The 16,677-nt window shown below is 38.2% G+C and overlaps 1 protein-coding gene across 2 annotated transcripts in view; it reads left to right on the forward strand.

The window, feature by feature from the left end:
• nos1apa (nitric oxide synthase 1 (neuronal) adaptor protein a) overlaps positions 1-10,453 on the forward strand; it is a 151,175-nt gene extending 140,722 nt beyond the window's left edge. For both annotated transcript variants that reach the window (XM_081606181.1, XM_081606182.1), the window contains exons 11-13: positions 431-627; positions 733-857; positions 4,628-10,453. In XM_081606181.1, the coding sequence (XP_081462307.1) occupies positions 431-627; positions 733-857; positions 4,628-5,267 (962 nt within the window). In that variant the 3' untranslated portion in view covers positions 5,268-10,453. The remainder of the gene's footprint in view (positions 1-430; positions 628-732; positions 858-4,627) is intronic.
• The last annotated feature ends 6,224 nt before the right edge of the window (positions 10,454-16,677 follow it).

Consider the following 16,677-nt stretch of genomic DNA (forward strand, 5'->3'; position numbering starts at 1 on the left):
TCTTTTCAGGTCAGAAAACTGATCAATTTGCATATTTCTATTTTAATCCATGTCCTGTTTGCTGAGTGTGCACATCCATCCCTCCATCTAGCAATCTCTTGAATTTGTGGTTTTGCAGATTCTGCATTCAAAACCTTTGAAATGCTCTAGAACTCTGTAAACTTTTTAGAAGATAATTGCAATATTACAAAAAAATGTGTGGGAGCCTTAAAATAATTTACTGAATCTAATTATTCTTAATGTGGAGGAATACAGAAAAAAAAACAAAAAAAAACATTTAATTTCTGTTGGAACCTCATCTACATCATTTACTGTTTTAAAAGTTTGCAGCTTTGCTGTACCTCCTGTTTCTAAAGCACTTTTTCTTGTCCTGTTTAAGTTTTTGTGGCAATTTTTTTATAACACTCTCTTTTGTTTGCTTCTTGTCCAGTTGATCAGAGTTTGTTTGAGAACTCCATTGCCCAGAAGCAGAGCCCTCAGATGTCCAGAGCAGGTCAGCACTCCACCCGATCCCTCTCAGCATCAGCTAATTCCAATTCTGGCTCCACCTTCATCGACTCCCCATCCTCTGGAGGACAGCAAAGGCTGAAAAATGCCATTAACCTGGGCAAGGCAGTTGGGGCAAAGGTCAGTGCATCATAAGCTGATTTGTAGCAATAACCTCTGCGGGTTCTCAAAAAATACCCAGATAACTTATCTTCCTTCAAAGCTGAGAATTTTCTTTCCCATAAGGTCAACGACCTGCTGAGAAGAAAGGAGCCGAGCCACCTTGGAGACATCGGCGTCACTGAGGTCAACAAGAATGTTGGCGCAGTTTGGAGCTGCATGGACAAACTTGGCCACAGTTCTGCCAGCAGGTGCATTCACTCATAAAAATTGTCATCAGTTGTGTCAATTCAATTTATATTTGATAATTGTTAGGGGTTCTAAAAATTATAAAGGACTTGTTTATGTTTCATTGTGTCAACTCAGGACCGTAAAATGTAGACAGCTACCCATGTAAGATGTATGATTTAGCAGATGAGCAACTGTATGATTTCTTACGGCAGGTGAATTGCATCACAAACTTCCAGCAAAGGTTCAGTCCAGCAATGAATTAAAAGTAAGCACTGATAGCACTCAAACTACACTAAAACTGTCATATTCAGATCAAAAACAGGAGGAATCACGCAGATGTGACTGTACTTATTGCTGGAAATAAGAGGACAATATCCGGACACTTAGCTTAGCTTCTAAAATTGGTCATATTTATCCAGTATCTTTTTCAGGCAAAAGGTTGGTAAACACAGCTCCCTCTGCCACAAGGCGAAGAACTCCCACCAGGCTAGAAATAACATTTTCTAGAGATCTATCAGTTAATACATTTTTGATACTTCTGGGTGCTTAAAAACAACCCAAAAAAGCTTAATTTTTTTGAATATACATTTTTTAATATTTGTATGCCCTGTGACAGATTGGCGACCTGTCCAGGGTGACCCCGCCTCTCGCCCGGAACGGTAGCTGGAGATGGGCACCAGCAAACCCTCTCAACCCCACTAAGGGACAAGGGTGTAAAGAAAATGGATGGATGGATACATATTTTTATGGACTTATTTTTTCCCTGTAGCATTTATCAAAGGAGCACAGTGCTGAAAGAAGAGTGTCCTCAACTAAAAACACTTAAAGTCAGGTTTCAGAGTAGAATTTGCTGAAATCCCATGTCTGTTTTAGAGGTTTTAGAGGTTTTAGATCCTCTGTGTGGATTTGTGATGCAGCTGTTTGAGAAATATTACTGCAGCGCAAGAATGTGCACTACACGAGTATTTTAAGTTAGTTGGGATCAACAAACCTAATTGATTTGACCAAACAACATTACAGTTGTATGCTTTGCCAAATAATTTGCTAAGATGGAGAACAAAGCAAAAAAAAAAAGAGAGAAAAAATCTCCTTTTAGCTTTTGAATTACCACATTTTTATAACTAGCAGTGACTGAGCTTGTTCTTGTAATCGTTCACAGGAGTGAGTTTTTCATGGATAGCACAGAGACTTTTGTGCAGAGTGATCAATAGTTATTAGTTCAATTTTACCTTTCAAGGATTGTCATTATGGCACAGTGCCAAATTCTAAAACCCTTTTTGAGAGAGGAAATCTGATCTCCGATATCATTACAGCTATTCTTCACATTGAGGTTTTTGGACAGTGGGACATTTCAGTTAAAGCTCATGGACTCCTGTGGAATGACACTTTTGGGGTATTGAAGGAATGATGGGTTGGCCTTGGACTGGGTACAGGATTTATTTCTACATGCCTAATAATAAGCAAGTCATTTTGGCCTGTGTAGTTGTGCACAATACTGCACTGGACAGTCGGGTTTAATTTGGTGCTCTGTTGCATGATGCACTGCTATGAGTCAGAGGGAGACAGCACGTCTATTATAAAACTCATTTTCAGCAAGTAGTATAAGATAAATCATAATATTTGCAAATGCTTTATTCGTGTGAAGAATGCCATTACTGGTTGACTTTTAGTGTGTCTGTTGTTTTGCACTTCGAAAATGTGTTTTCTGCTGTTTTATTTGTATATTTTTCAAATGGTTTGTGGGTAGTGCCACTGCAACAGTGAATTAAGGGATTCATTGACTGTAACTGACAATCGTTTCTTGCTGCCAAACATATCAACACCTGTTTGTGTGGAAACTGGGATTGGCCAAAAGACACCTGGTTTCATAAATCACAAATGGAACTTGTCCTCCTACCATTTCTGAGCCCAAATGTATTCCAGGTTTTTGATAAATGAGACTCAAAAAGTGTAAACAGAGCACAAGTGTCTGCTTTGTTTGTTTGCTATCAGTTCCTGCTGTTTGAGTTTTCCAGCTCATGTCCCCATTTCATCCCCTGCTACGTCAACTTTGCACCTGTAAGAAAATATCTCAGGTGCTCTAATCTAAACCATTATCTACCAGGCCTATTTTTGTTGTTACGTATTATTTTGAATTATTATGATAAACTGTTTCAATAATTCTAATGAAATTTATGATTTAAAAAATTTCTGTATTATCTGAACAGATTACATTACACTGTAATTCAATGTGTGATGGCTGTTATTCTCAATTAGTCCTGTCAACGTTTATTAAAAAAAAAAGACTGATAATCTTGAATTAAAACAAATAAAAATCGTAATAATCATTTAGGTTTATATTATTTACTTCATGCAAGAACATTTCCCTACAGCATGCCGAGAGTAAAATGTACAGTGCAAACTTTGGTTTAAAACTTTGTCAAAGTAGATGGAAAATGTCTCCGTGGCTGGAACAAGCTGGTCAGGAGAAAATGTCACCGCAGAAGCCGTCATTTTAACTGTGGTGATAAATGAGCACAATCATCAGCTTCTGACTGTTCTAGCCCCTCTCTCACACATTTACTTGAAAATGAATCGTTATTAGCCCCACTAGGTTAAACCCTCTCAGCAGAGAAGAAGCGGAAAAGAATTCTTCTAAGAGTTCTATTTAGAAAAAATAGAACACTTAAAGACCAAATTTTTAATTCCACTTTAATTAGTATATTTTTGTTTTTAAAAAAAAGTTTCGTAACAGTTTGTTTCTTTGTGTTTTATTCATTCCAATGTTCAGTTTATTCCACAACTCAAATTGTCCAAATGCAGCAGTTCCTTTTTCTGTTGACAGATGAAATGACACAAGCATGTCTTTTTAATGGTGACGAACAGAGCTGCTGCAAATGATGTGTGGCGGCAGCAGCATCTTCCTCTTTGTTGTCCTGATATTGACTGCGTGACGGAGGACTCGTGTCGTTGATGAAAGCAGAGGGTGTGCTGCTCTCGCTGTTCTCCTCCAGAACGGTTTGTAGGTGACGTCTCGAGACGGTGGAGAGGAGCCACTCCCTCAAACCTAGCAAGAAACGTCCAGCAGCAGAACCAGATCCGGGACGGTCGGGATGAGCAGCCATGTGCTGCGACCAGCTGGTGGCTGGTCGAGAAATGACTTGCAGTGATAACACAAAAGCATAAGGAAGGGAGTTTTTACTATGGAAAAGGAACAGAGAGAGTGCAAAGAAAATGGTTGGAAAATTTGGTTTAAAAAATGTGTACATGGAGAGCGCTAATCGACTTCATGTTGTTAAGGTTTGCAGGTGTCTGAACCTTCAACTCCTGTGAGATTTAATTTAGTTTGCTGAATACTCTGGGCTTTGATTATCTGTGATACTAATCATCAGAATGTTGGTCTAAAGTGAAAGCAGTCGGTTTGTTCCAACTCCTCCATCACGCAACATGCTGTCATTTGCAGGCAGAAGGAGGTTTGAAGTCTTAATCGTAGGCCAGGATCTGTGTTTTCAGTCAGCTGCACTGAGGCAGCATGAAAGCTTTAAATGGTTGTAATTCAGTGTAAAGGTAAAAGGAATGATGGTTTTATTAAGGCATGATGGTGGTGTTTATCCTATTCTCACATTTTCCATATTTTTTAGAGGCTTCAGGCCTACAGGAAAGAGTAAAAGAGGGCACCAAATTAAAACCTTTACTGGATATTCTACAGCAGTAAATAATTTTATTGTATTTTAACAGTTTCAGCTTTTGTAGTAAAACCTGGTCCATTAGCTCCTGGGATTAATCCCTTCCTCCCTCTCCTCTTTTCCAGCCAAATGTTTGACTCCTTTCCTCGTCTCGACCCACCGCCGCCAACAGGAAAGAAGCGCGTCCCTCGAGCTCTGAAGACGACCCAGGACATGATGATCTCCTCTGACCCCGTGGTCGCCTCGCCAGAGCCGGCAGATTCTCCCCCCTTCCTGCCCTCCCCTGACGAAACATCTCAGGGCCCCAAAGAGGAGAGGAAGAGTGAGGAAAAGCTACCAGGAGGCAGTGAGGAGCAGGAGGAGAGGTCGACAGAAATGACAGGGCGGCCCAGTCCGGTGGAGAACAAAGCCGATTCAGAGACAGAGGAGACCAAATCCACAACTGATGAAGTCAAAGAAGGGGAGGAGGAAAAAGGGAGCTCAGAAGGAGATGAGGAGGAACGTCGGCACCAGCTTCAGCTCTCTGTGCCAGACCTCATCAACAAGAATCCTCCTCTGGAGTCCCGAGCCAAACCCTGCGACGTCTGGCAGAGGGCGTCCTCGCCAGACTCCCGGCTCGCCTCCTCTCCGATTTTGGGCAAGGCATCCTGCCGCATCAGCCTGGGGGAGGAGGTCCTGCTTGGTAACGGCGCCCCCTGCAGTAAAGACTCAGGAGGAGGCACTGAGGAGGCAGAGCCTCACCCAGACCTGCTGTCCTTTGAGTAACTCAAATTTTTACCGTGGCTTTTAAATGTATCACCCGCCCTGCATTAGTTTAGGACAAAGGGAAGAGTTGCTTTTCAGAAGCAAGGCAGGCTTGATGACCTGCTGCTTTCCAAACTTTATATCAGCTTTTGAAACAGTTTTGTCACTGGTTTGAGGTCCGTCAGACTACATAAAATATATATTTATGCATAAAAATACACAGGAAAAGGCTGGCTGTTTGCCATCATTTCTGGCTCATGATGCAAAAATAACAGAAAAAAAACAAGGGCCTTTATTTTATTGCAGTTTCAGTTTTAAAAATAATAAAGTAAAATAAAACAATGATCATATTCAATTAATTTTTTTGTATCTTTGGCCTTTAAAAGTTTCCTGTCTGCTTTAACAATTTAATGACAACCTGATTATGTATTAATGAATGTATTTAGTGTGGTGACATTGCCTTTAAATGGGTTAAAGACTTATAGATAAGAACAAAACCTTAAAATCCTTGAAAACCACACAATTTTTTATGCATAAAAGGGTGAATTTTTTTAAGTGTGTTACTAAGCTGCTGCATTAAAGCCAGTTAAAAACTGCAAAAAGTATATATGTTAAATAGAAATATATATTTTACATTTTGTAATTTTAAACTACATGGTAAAGGTTGTTTTATTTTCCTGTGCAGTTGTTTATAGCAGTCTGGAAAAGATGCTCAGAAAAACCAAACAGGAAGTGAGAATTAAAGGCTTAAAAGAATGTGTTTGAGATTGAGAAGGTAGGGTGAATATCACTGTCACAGCAGGACTTCAACCTCCAGTTTATATAAAACAGTTGTTTCTGAATCCAAGTTTTTTAACTCCACTTCAGGATGATTTAACTCTCCAAAAGAAGCTTTTTGTGTGAGTTATGTGCGGAAGTTGGCTTTTCTCAGAAATTGATCAGTGACACAGAATTAGTTATTTTCAAAACTTGTGCAAATCAAGATGCCCATTTTTTCCTGCAGCGGGGGTGTCCAAAGTGTTGCCTGTGGGCCATTTTGAGACCCTCGGAATGATTGTGTGCAGCCCATGTCCACTGTTGAACAATGACACAAATTATGACTTTTTTTTTTTTTTTTAGACAAAGACAATAGAAAAAAAAAAAAATCAAGCCAAAATTTTAAGAAATTATAAACCTTTTCTTGAGCAGGGCAAACTTGCATTTGATTTCTTTGTTTTCAGTAAAATATTGTGTGTTTGTTTTAATGCTAAGCAGGTAACATTTTCTAATTTCACAATAAAACCTTTTGTCTTTTTGCCTGTAAAAACCTTCTGATATTTTCAACCAGGCGCTTTTGGTCCACATGGAAAACATTTTGGACACCGCAGCTCTAATGGATCCAGCACTGAGAGGAATTTTAATCAAAAATTGTTGTGTTTTGTTCCTTGATTCTGCCACAAACCAGACTGAATACGCAAAGTTCTATAGAAATCTCACTCATCATTTAAAAACAGTATTAAATCACCAACGCCCTAATCTGTAAAATATAACATAACATAAATAAGATGACTATTTTTAGGACCAAAACAAATTTGACACGTTTGACCGTATCAGCTAAAATATGCTGCCATACTGGAACTAAAGGCCAAGGAATGAGCGTATATTGAAGTAATTACCGGTCTGTGCAGCCAGGATGTGCAAAAACAGGTTGTTCCACATATTAGATGGAGCGACTAAACATCTGTTCAGATTATAAATCTGTTTTCTTCCTTCCACACCCAATAAATTAATGAGCCACTAATACTTTAATGCGAAACGGATCAGCCTGGTGTGCTTCTCTCCAGAAACAAACAAAGAAAGGTTGTTTCCCTGCTCGGACCTGAGAATGTGCGTGACTTCATATTCCATCACCCTACAGATGGAGACGGAACTGAAAGACGTCTGAATGGAGAGTTTTTAGAAAAGTGATGAGGGGTTTCTGAGTTAAAGAGAGGGCAAGGTAATGAGCTGTCAACAGGAAGGGATGAAAGAGGCGTCTTTTTTTATTCAAGCGGATCCTAAAGTGACAGACCAAAGATGGAAATTAACAGCTCAGCCAGACAGGTTGTTTTATCACTTTTTTTTTTTTTTTTTTTACTTGTCAGAGGAGGAAAAAAGCAATAACAGGGGGGAGTATTTTTTTTTTCGTTGTTGCTTAAAAAGATGAAAGCCAAAGTGTGAACATTTCAACTATTTCTTTGTAGATGACGTCCGTGTTTTTATTCTTCAAAAGACAGATGCTGACTCAGGTGCTTGTTACACGTAAGCTGTCATTGAGAGAAATTATTAAGCCTTAATTCACACCTGTTTGTCAAAGCAGGCAAATCGGGGTCTGGTTGCCGTGGTTACTTTAACACAAATCAGGCACTAAGAAGTAGAAACCTGTAATTTTCTAACCTTGCATTCTGAAGATGTTCTGCAGATTTCTGCATCGGGGTTTTGAGGCATGTTTGTATAACACTCTGGATATATTTCTGGGGTTTTTGGGGGGTTTTTTAGCAGAGAACTAAAGTGTAGAATACCATGGATTTCCCAGAAGAAGCTGAGACCAAAAGCAGCACCAGCTGAGAATGAGAGGAATGTGTAGCTCGTACTTGTGAGGAAAAAAGCAAGCTTTGTCTCAGTTTTTTTTTTTCTTTTTTTTTTCTGAATGTGTCTGAGGCACTGAACTGTGTAAGCAAGCAGCTGAGGCCTCCTCCTCCTCTGCGGTTCTGAATCATGTTCCTTTTTTTTTTCAGGGAAATTACTCAGAGCTGCAGATGTTTGAGTAGAAAGCACTCCAAAAAAAGAGAGATATTTTTATACATATCTAAAAAAAAAGAGCTTTAAAGTTACGGGGAACTGAGCCTTTGGATATGCAGATACCATATCCAGGTTTCTGACCATTACCTGTAGGGATGCACTACATGCACAAGTCTTAATAAGTACCTTATTTTTTAATTGCAGAATAAGACAAACTTTCTTGTAATATTTGAAGTGGTTTTGATCTGTAGTTTCTAGGCTTCTGAAGGTTTTCCTAAAAATAATTATTTGAACTTTTACTTCTTTTTCAGTCGACATTAGCCTATTAACCATAACTGATGCAGACTGAACAAGGCTGCTAACCCAGTGGTGTGTTGACAGGGCTTTCTCTTACCAGAGGCCTGCCATAAATACAAAATTGCTTCCTATCATTTAACTGAATTTAAAACTTACATCCATTTTGGTTGTCATTGATCTTTTTATTTTTTTTCAATCGTTTTTTGTCTTCAACTTCGCCTTCTTCCGCTTTGGATTATACATGACACCAACAGCTAAAGATATATCCAATTAGAGTGATTTTTCATGTTATCAAGTTGGATGCCTTCGTGGTAACATCCAGTCAGTATCTCCACCTCACAGTGAGTCTGTCTGCTTAGTCATATCTATTTTAGCTATGTGGAAAAACCTCATTGTGGGGAGTAGCTAACCAGTTAAATCTGGTTTGCATCACAAGCTCCATCCTGAAGGTTAAGGGAAGTATAAAGTCACCCAGGGTTTCAGTGCATTGTTGATAGTTATACAATTTACTATTAGTATGTTTAGAATCTGCATAAGAATGAAAAAATATTGAGTATGGAGATACATCTTTCCATACTTAGATGTTTTTTATTTGTAATAAATGTAAGAACGACAATAATGGCTGCACCATTTCAAGATCAGAAGTTGACTCTTTCATTATGTTGACATATGAAAGTATTTTTTAATAATAATAACATGAACCTTCCCAAACTTTCATGGGTTTGCATTTCACAGTTATTGCAGTTATATGACATACTTCTGTTGCTTTAAATACCTGGAACACGTTGATACTAAACCTCAAACACTTAACAAAATAATCCAAATCAGATACATAGACCTTAGAAGTCTTGACACATTTGAACAGATTCATATGGACAAGGATGATAGTTTAGAAACATAAATTGTGTAGAAACCTTTTTACTGCCTCACCCCCCGGGCCGATTAGGGGATTCAACTTGCACATCTATTATTTTTTTAGCCTCAAAATGCACAAAACACTGCCATAGACAAGGAAGAGAAACTGATTAGAATGAAAATGATTAGAGTGAAAGAGCAAAAACAAATGAATTCCTGGAGAGGCCTTTTTGAAGGCAAGAAATTACAAGAAAGTTTGTAAGCAAAATGTTGAAACATAAGCAAAGATTAGTTAATTTTTCAAATAATAGCTGGATAATGTACATAATGAACATATTCACAGCAACAGAACATCTATAAAAACGTGATAAGCAGAATACTAAAGTGTTTGTGAATTCTCTGAGTAGAAATTAGAGATGGAGCCCGAAGCCTGATTTTAGTGAGAGTTTATTTACATTTTTTTTTTAAAAAGTACCTTTTCTGGGACGCTTGCATTTCCTCTTCTTGACTTTAAAAAACATTTTAAACATTGAGCTACGTTTAAAACATGTAAGAGTCCGTATTTAAAAAAATAATCAAGTTCGTTATAATATCACAAGATTGCTGTTATGCTTGATTCTCTTTTTATGAAATTACCAAAATTGATTGTCTGACGTTTGTGTTGCAGTATGTTTTTATGCCCATTTGGATCTGAAAAAAATATATATTTCTTGTGATTTTCTTGTCTAATTTAAGATGACTTTAGCACAAATAACACACTAACATAATCAACTAAAGATGAGGGCAAAATGACACTATGTAGCTGTTTAGAAAGTAGTAAATTCTTTGAAGACGTCAAGCATTCTGCATTTTGTTTTAGTCTGTAAACCACTAACTTTATCTTTTTTGTTGAAGGAACAGTAATGTACAATTTTTACCAAAAGTTTCTTTTCCTAACAACAAATGAAGGAGTTACAGAATGTAGTTTTTATTTAGCTATTTACTTTATGTTTATGTTGAAATGTTATGTTTTTGTCTCTGCAAAGCTAATCTGCATAATTCCAGTTTTTATTGATGAATGAAGGATGCTCGGTGTAACACATGGACTTTTTAATACCAAGGGACTGTTGAATGTCTAAAGGAAGCTTCAGATGTTTTATCTTTAAACTCTTGCTAATTAAGTAATATTTTTATCAAGCAAAAGATGAAACTGAATGATTTCCACCTTGTATTTTCCTACTATACTTGTTATGAAGAGGAGACGTAATAATTTCCTACAATCACTGTAATCTTATAAATTTTGATTTAACCATGAAGTCATTGTCTAATCTGATTGTGTCCTTTTTAACATCAAATTTTTTTTTCCCTCATATTTTTTTAAATCCTATTCAGTTCACTTAGAAAAACAAAGGAGTGCAAAACGATAAAATGGTTTCCATGACCTGATTGCAAAAGTATCTACATCCTTAAACAAAAGCTTTATCGAAGCACCTTTTGATTTCATTTTATCTTTGATTCTTTCTGAGTTCTGCCATTATTTACAGTAAATCTGATCAACCAGAAATAAAGCTCAGCCGTCCAAGATAACAATTCTCTCCAGACATTTATTTTGTACAGTCATCTCCCTTCTCACGCCATGAAACAGCCAGTAGCTGTGCTGCATTTCTAATACTTACCCAGATGTCACACCGAACTGCAACCAGGTCGCAGAACAGATAGTTTTATGTGATGCTCATAAAATATCACACGATCTCAAAAACAGACCAGAAACTGTCATTATCGGTCAGCATGTCCAAGAGCGAAAGACTTTATTTACTTAATAAACTTCAACTTTTATCTTACCACTCTTTACTCCTCTGAGGCCTTCACTCTCCCCAACTTCTCTAATTTGTCTTTGAGCTCTAGGTTTTGTTTTTTTGTTTTTTCAGGTTCTTGAATTGTTCCTATCCTGAACGTCCTCTTTTTGGTTTCGATACCTGGTTTATTAATGATCACCCGTTTATCGTGGAAGTTTTTTTCTTCTGTTCCCCACCCCTCTCACTGGTGCCTCCTATTTTGATCGGGGAGCCTCTAACCGATACTCTGCACAGACACTCTTGTACACTATTCCCGTCACTTATTAAAGCATTCCATGCCCATTTTGCCTGCCAGCATCTTGCACCCAGATGTTGGGCTCTGTTGGTGCTCAACAGAGCTGCTTAACCAGAGGAAAGGTTTTTGACTGACCTGCTCAGAATCTTCTACAGAATGCTGTGAAGAAACTGCTCTCATATTTTGACAAAAGTACAGATCTTGTGCAAGGTTGGTTAATATTGCCATAAATATGAGAATCCGATACTTAAAGACTCAATGCTAAAAAAAAAACCTGAATTTAAAAGTAGTAGTTTCAAATGTAGGTACTTATGCAACTGGGTTATTGCAATTTTTTTCACTTGCTAAGTGAAATTGTGACAATTGTCACATACTAGGGAAAGGTTTTGTAACAATTTATTATGATCTCATTTATGTCACCAAAATCTGTAATTTTAGGAACATCAACTCCGCTTGCACATTTCCTGTTATGACCAAGTAGCTCTGTGCTCCAGACTCTGCCCGTCTTTAACACAGATAGCTCCTTGTCTGATGCGTCTCCATTTTGTTTCTGTTTTTTTTATTTTCAAACTCGAGAAAGAGATTCAGAAACTGACAGTGTCCTGATGTTTAATTCATCTGTTTGTCCTAATTCGTGGAAATCCCACTCTTCCTCTTGGCACATGTCGCTGGCCCTCTTACTCTGCCGAAATGAGTTTGAAGCCCTACGGGGGTGTGAAGAAGGGATGGAGATGATTGCAAGATGAGAAGCTTTATTTACCTCCCTGCAACATTAGAGCTGTAAACAACCAATCAGGTCTTGTCTCTTGTTTAATGACTCAAACATGATGCAAATATTGATTCTCTACAAAGGAATCTGGGCCTCTATGCATAATGAATATCAAGTACTGGCTGAAAAGCCGACGTTTATACAACTTTGTTTGTCTTGAAATTATTTTCCGGGATAATTCATACAAACAAGAGCTCTGCAGTACAAACAGGAAGCACCAATGTTCATTGCGAATTAAAAGTTTTCATGCACAATAACTATTTGTAAATCCCAAAATGTTGAAAGTTTCAACAGGAGTTGACAAAAAAAAAACATTTTAAGATTCAGCAAATGCAGATGTAAATCATAAGGTGATTGTTGTTTTTCCTTTTTAATTCTTGTGCTAAATGGTTAGTCGGTGGGAATTTTATGCTGTTGGGTATTTTAAAAACATCACAGCAGTTCAGCCTTTCAGAAAATCAAACTCATCTCTTCGGATATGTTCTGATGCACGAGAGCTACGAGTGAAGCCGTTGCTACATGAAATTTAACACTAACTAATCCTTGACATTTAATCTGGTGTCCAAAACAAACTAACCCCCACTATAGGTTTGCAGGCCCACTCTATTCTCACTTGGGTTCCATCGTGTGAATAAATTTTGATCCTGTAGTTGTATTACTGAAGAAAACAAGGGGACGGATAAGTGGTTTTTCATCTATCTCACAGCAATCTCGACCTGCATGTCTGCCAGCACATTAATCAATGCCAGTTGGCAGGATTGAGTTGTTATCAGGTTTATTGATCTGCGTGGGGAGAACTTGCTGCTCCATGTTTCTGTCTGTTTGTACGGACAGATTAAGAGTCAACCCAAAGTCACTCAGTTGTCCACAGCAAATCCCTAAAAAAAACATTGACAACCAGCAAAGAAAACCTGAATCTAATCAGCTGTTACCACTTATCAACAAAAACAGTTCCACACGACATGCCTATGAAGTGCTTCAGTTTTTTTCCAGTGGACTAATCTATTGATTGAAAAAGAAAAAAAAAAAGAAATGAGCAGCTAAAAAAAATCTTCCACCAGATTAAAACTGTCAAACTTTGAATATATCCATACTTTCTGCTGAAGGACTTCATATCTTTGAATTATTAGAAGTGAAAGTTCCTTTAGAGTGTAAATCATGTTTTTCCAAATATTTTACATCAACCTATTTTTTATTTTTTTATTCCCAATTGATTCTGATTTAGAAATGATCCTGTAGTTTTACACAGTGCCTCTGCATTGTGAGGGCTGCTTATCCTCCCAGCAGCAGCAGCAGCAGGAGGGGTCATCAGGAATGAATCCACTCACTGGGTCAGTGTCATTCCCCATGCATTAGAATCAATAAACTCTCAGAATCAGCTTTTTGAATGCACATTTTGAAGCTTTTATAACTCATTTAGTCTTCTGTGTTAAGTTTGCTTCCCTTTTTATGATGTCTATGCACCTATTCTAGCCAAAATGTATTCTATTACTGTATTTTGTTACCTGGAGCAAGTGAGTGCTTGCCTAATATTTTTTTATCTTTCCACAGTAATTTATTCCTTTTGTATCGTCAATTTGCAAATAATTTTTCTTAAACTAAGCCAAGCCCGCCCTCTTGTGGCTATTTTTGGTATACATAGTTAACAATGATTTTCAGAAACTCATGTCTTGTAGGATCCTTTGAGGAATTTTGCTGTTCTGCAGTTTCTTTACCATCTTGATTACTTATGTAATTTGCTATGTTTTGAGGTTGTTTTGTTTGCAAATTGCAATAATCCTGATTATTTTCATCACCACGTACGTGCACTGATTGATTTGATAGATGTGCTGGGTAGGGTTTTTGATTTAGTTTGACATTTAACATTCCTTGTGTGTAATTTAAAGGATTTTAGTCAAATTTTGAACATTTATCCATAGATTTACAGGAAGAGACAGGAATCCCAGTCTCTTGGTCGGTATGTAGAGTAAGATTTATTGGGGGGAAAAAAAAAAAGATAGAAATTAGATGGAAGAAGAGTCTGGATTCAAATCCAGACCAAAAAAGATTAGAATAATTGAAAGTCTGGCAAGAGAACAAAAATGTGACAACAACCAACGACAGCAAGTTGGAAAACACCCAACAAAAGAGACAAACAGGCAAATAGTAGTCAGTGTCCTCAGTTTTAAGTCAGTAAACACTCAATGGTGAATAAAGTGAACCGATTAAAGCAGCACCGATTAAATAAAGATTTTTTTTTTTTACAACCTAAAAAAAATGCATTACTTAAGATGGTCGTATTTTATGGCGCTGTTTTGTGGTTTCGCTTTTGTACAGTGAGGCTGCTGAACAGCAGTCAGTATTAATCTCAAAGGTAGAACTGCTTCTTATACTGTTGGAAATAAGAGTTTGAACAAAAAATACATTTGATACAATTCTGTTTGAATTTTAGGAAAATACACCTAACATAACATAGACACACTGATATTCATGTGAGAATTGGTGGAACAAAAATGCATTCATTCAGATCTAGTTGAGGTGCAGGAATCCTCGCATCCACATCTCTGCCCACACTTCATTTTCCTCTGCTCTACCTGTTCTTTGTCTGAAGATGGATGACGTCAATAACAACGATTGCTTCTCTCTCTAACAACCAAAGTGCTCAGTTGGCTCTCGCTTTGGCATATTTTGTGTACTTGACTGTGATGATGGGCTGCACAGTGGCGCAGTTGGTAGAGCTGTTGCCTTGCAGCAAGAAGGTTCTGGGTTCGATTCCCGGCCTGGGGTCTTTCTGCATGGAGTTTGCATGTTCTCCCTGTGCATGCGTGGGTTTTCTCCAGGTACTCCGGTTTCCTCCCACAGTCCAAAAACATGACTGTCAGGTTAATTGGCCTCTCCAAATTCTCCCTAGGTGTGTGTGTGTGTGTGTGTGTGTGTGTGTGTGTGTGCATGGTTGTGTGTCTCTGTGTTGCCCTGTGACAGACTGGCGACCTGTCCAGGATGACCCCGCCTCTCGCCAGGAACGTTAGCTGGAGATAGGCACCAGCAACCCTCCCGACCCCACTAAGGGACAAGGGTGTAAGAAAATGGATGGATGGATGGACTGTGATGATCTACCTCCATCTTGTTCTCACCTCCAGGTTCTTGCTGCTGTCAGCGAGCTGCTTCTGACTTTCAGAGACCTGAAACTGTCTTCTTTATGGGAACACGTGCCGTAGTCAATAAACCTCCTCTGAATAAGAATGAATTTAGAATGAAGGAAAAATTTGGCAGGCAGTCTGTTAACTGAAGGGACATTAGTCTATAAAGGCTTCAATATCCTTAAAACCAAGTGGTTTTATTTCCTCTGAAGGAAGGTCAGAGAGATTTGAATGATTGCTTCATATGGTTTCCTCTTATCCATAAATTCTTCATGGGAGAAGAAAACATGCAAATCAGGGGTCTTATAAAATATATTACCCCCAAATGGATGAATAGACATTCTTAATAACTCTTGTTTCGTGGCTATATGTGTAATCTCTTTCTCCTCAATCCTGTGAAACTTGAGTTAAAGCCTGCTTCAGCATATCCATGCAGTTCCATATTTCACCAGCAGGTGTCAAACTCAGCTTCCAGTGTTTCGTGTTCCTCCAGCTCAGAGGCACACCTTTCCACAGGAAAACGCGGATTGCATTCTTCTGCTGCTGAGTAGTCAAGCTCAAGAGATTTTGTCAGAATATTAATATAGCAACGCATTTTCTGCTTTAACAAGAGCAGCATAGCAGTAGACAGAAGTGTGCTCAAGCTTTTTGTTTATTTAAGACATGACAGGTTAATTTTCAGCAGATGTACAGCCTCTGCACAAACTGGATTGGCTCATGTTACCACATATATAGATGAGATGCAGAACTGGGATGAGCAGAGGGTCTGCAGCTCCCCACAGTGCAGAGACGCCTCCTGTGGTGGACATGCTGACCAAGATGCTCCAGAAGCTTTGAGATGCCAGTTTGTGATCCTTGAATGGAAAATACATTTTCTGCTGATGCTTTTAGACTCATTCACCTCAAAATCAAGAGAAATGCATGAAGCATTTAGCTAGAATGTGTAGCGTTTCCTACAGTGGAGGGCCAGAGCAGCAGAGGGTAGCAACAGGAGCCAGTAAGACTTCCTGGAGAGTCATAAAGCAGCTCATCAGGCCTCAATGACCCAACCTGTTTATAACTTGACTAAAAGCTGCAGTTCCTTCTACAATTCAGGTACTTTTCCCCAAAGTGTCTCCTGTAAGTCAGTCATGTGTCTACTTTTCATTCTAGGTGTGTTTATAAGTAATGAATAACTACCGTTTCAATGTTTCAGTGAAAAGCAGTAACCTCATGCAGCGAAAGGCAGACAGCAGAGGTGAGTGTCAAACTTGTAAAATAAAACCAGGATGTCAAAATCATGGGATTGTTGCAATTTAAATCACACAAATTTTCTAATATTTAAACCTGAAAACATGACAAAGCACTTTTGTTATTTTGTTCATAAATGATGGTGCCAGAGGCTTTTCATTTTGACGCTTTGGCATGAATATTTGCTTTTGAGAAATGAACCATCTGTAAGTTTAGTTTCAGATGATTCATCTCTCCTATACTCTGTAGCCCATAAGTAAAAGTTAAAGTAAACCTAAACTAATTTTATTCCTTCAAATTTTCTTCAATTAAACGCATGTGGCAACAAAAA

Source organism: Poecilia reticulata, chromosome 4 (assembly GCF_904066995.2).
Source record: "Poecilia reticulata chromosome 4, P_reticulata-male-v2, whole genome shotgun sequence".
Lineage (NCBI taxonomy): Eukaryota > Metazoa > Chordata > Actinopteri > Cyprinodontiformes > Poeciliidae > Poecilia > Poecilia reticulata.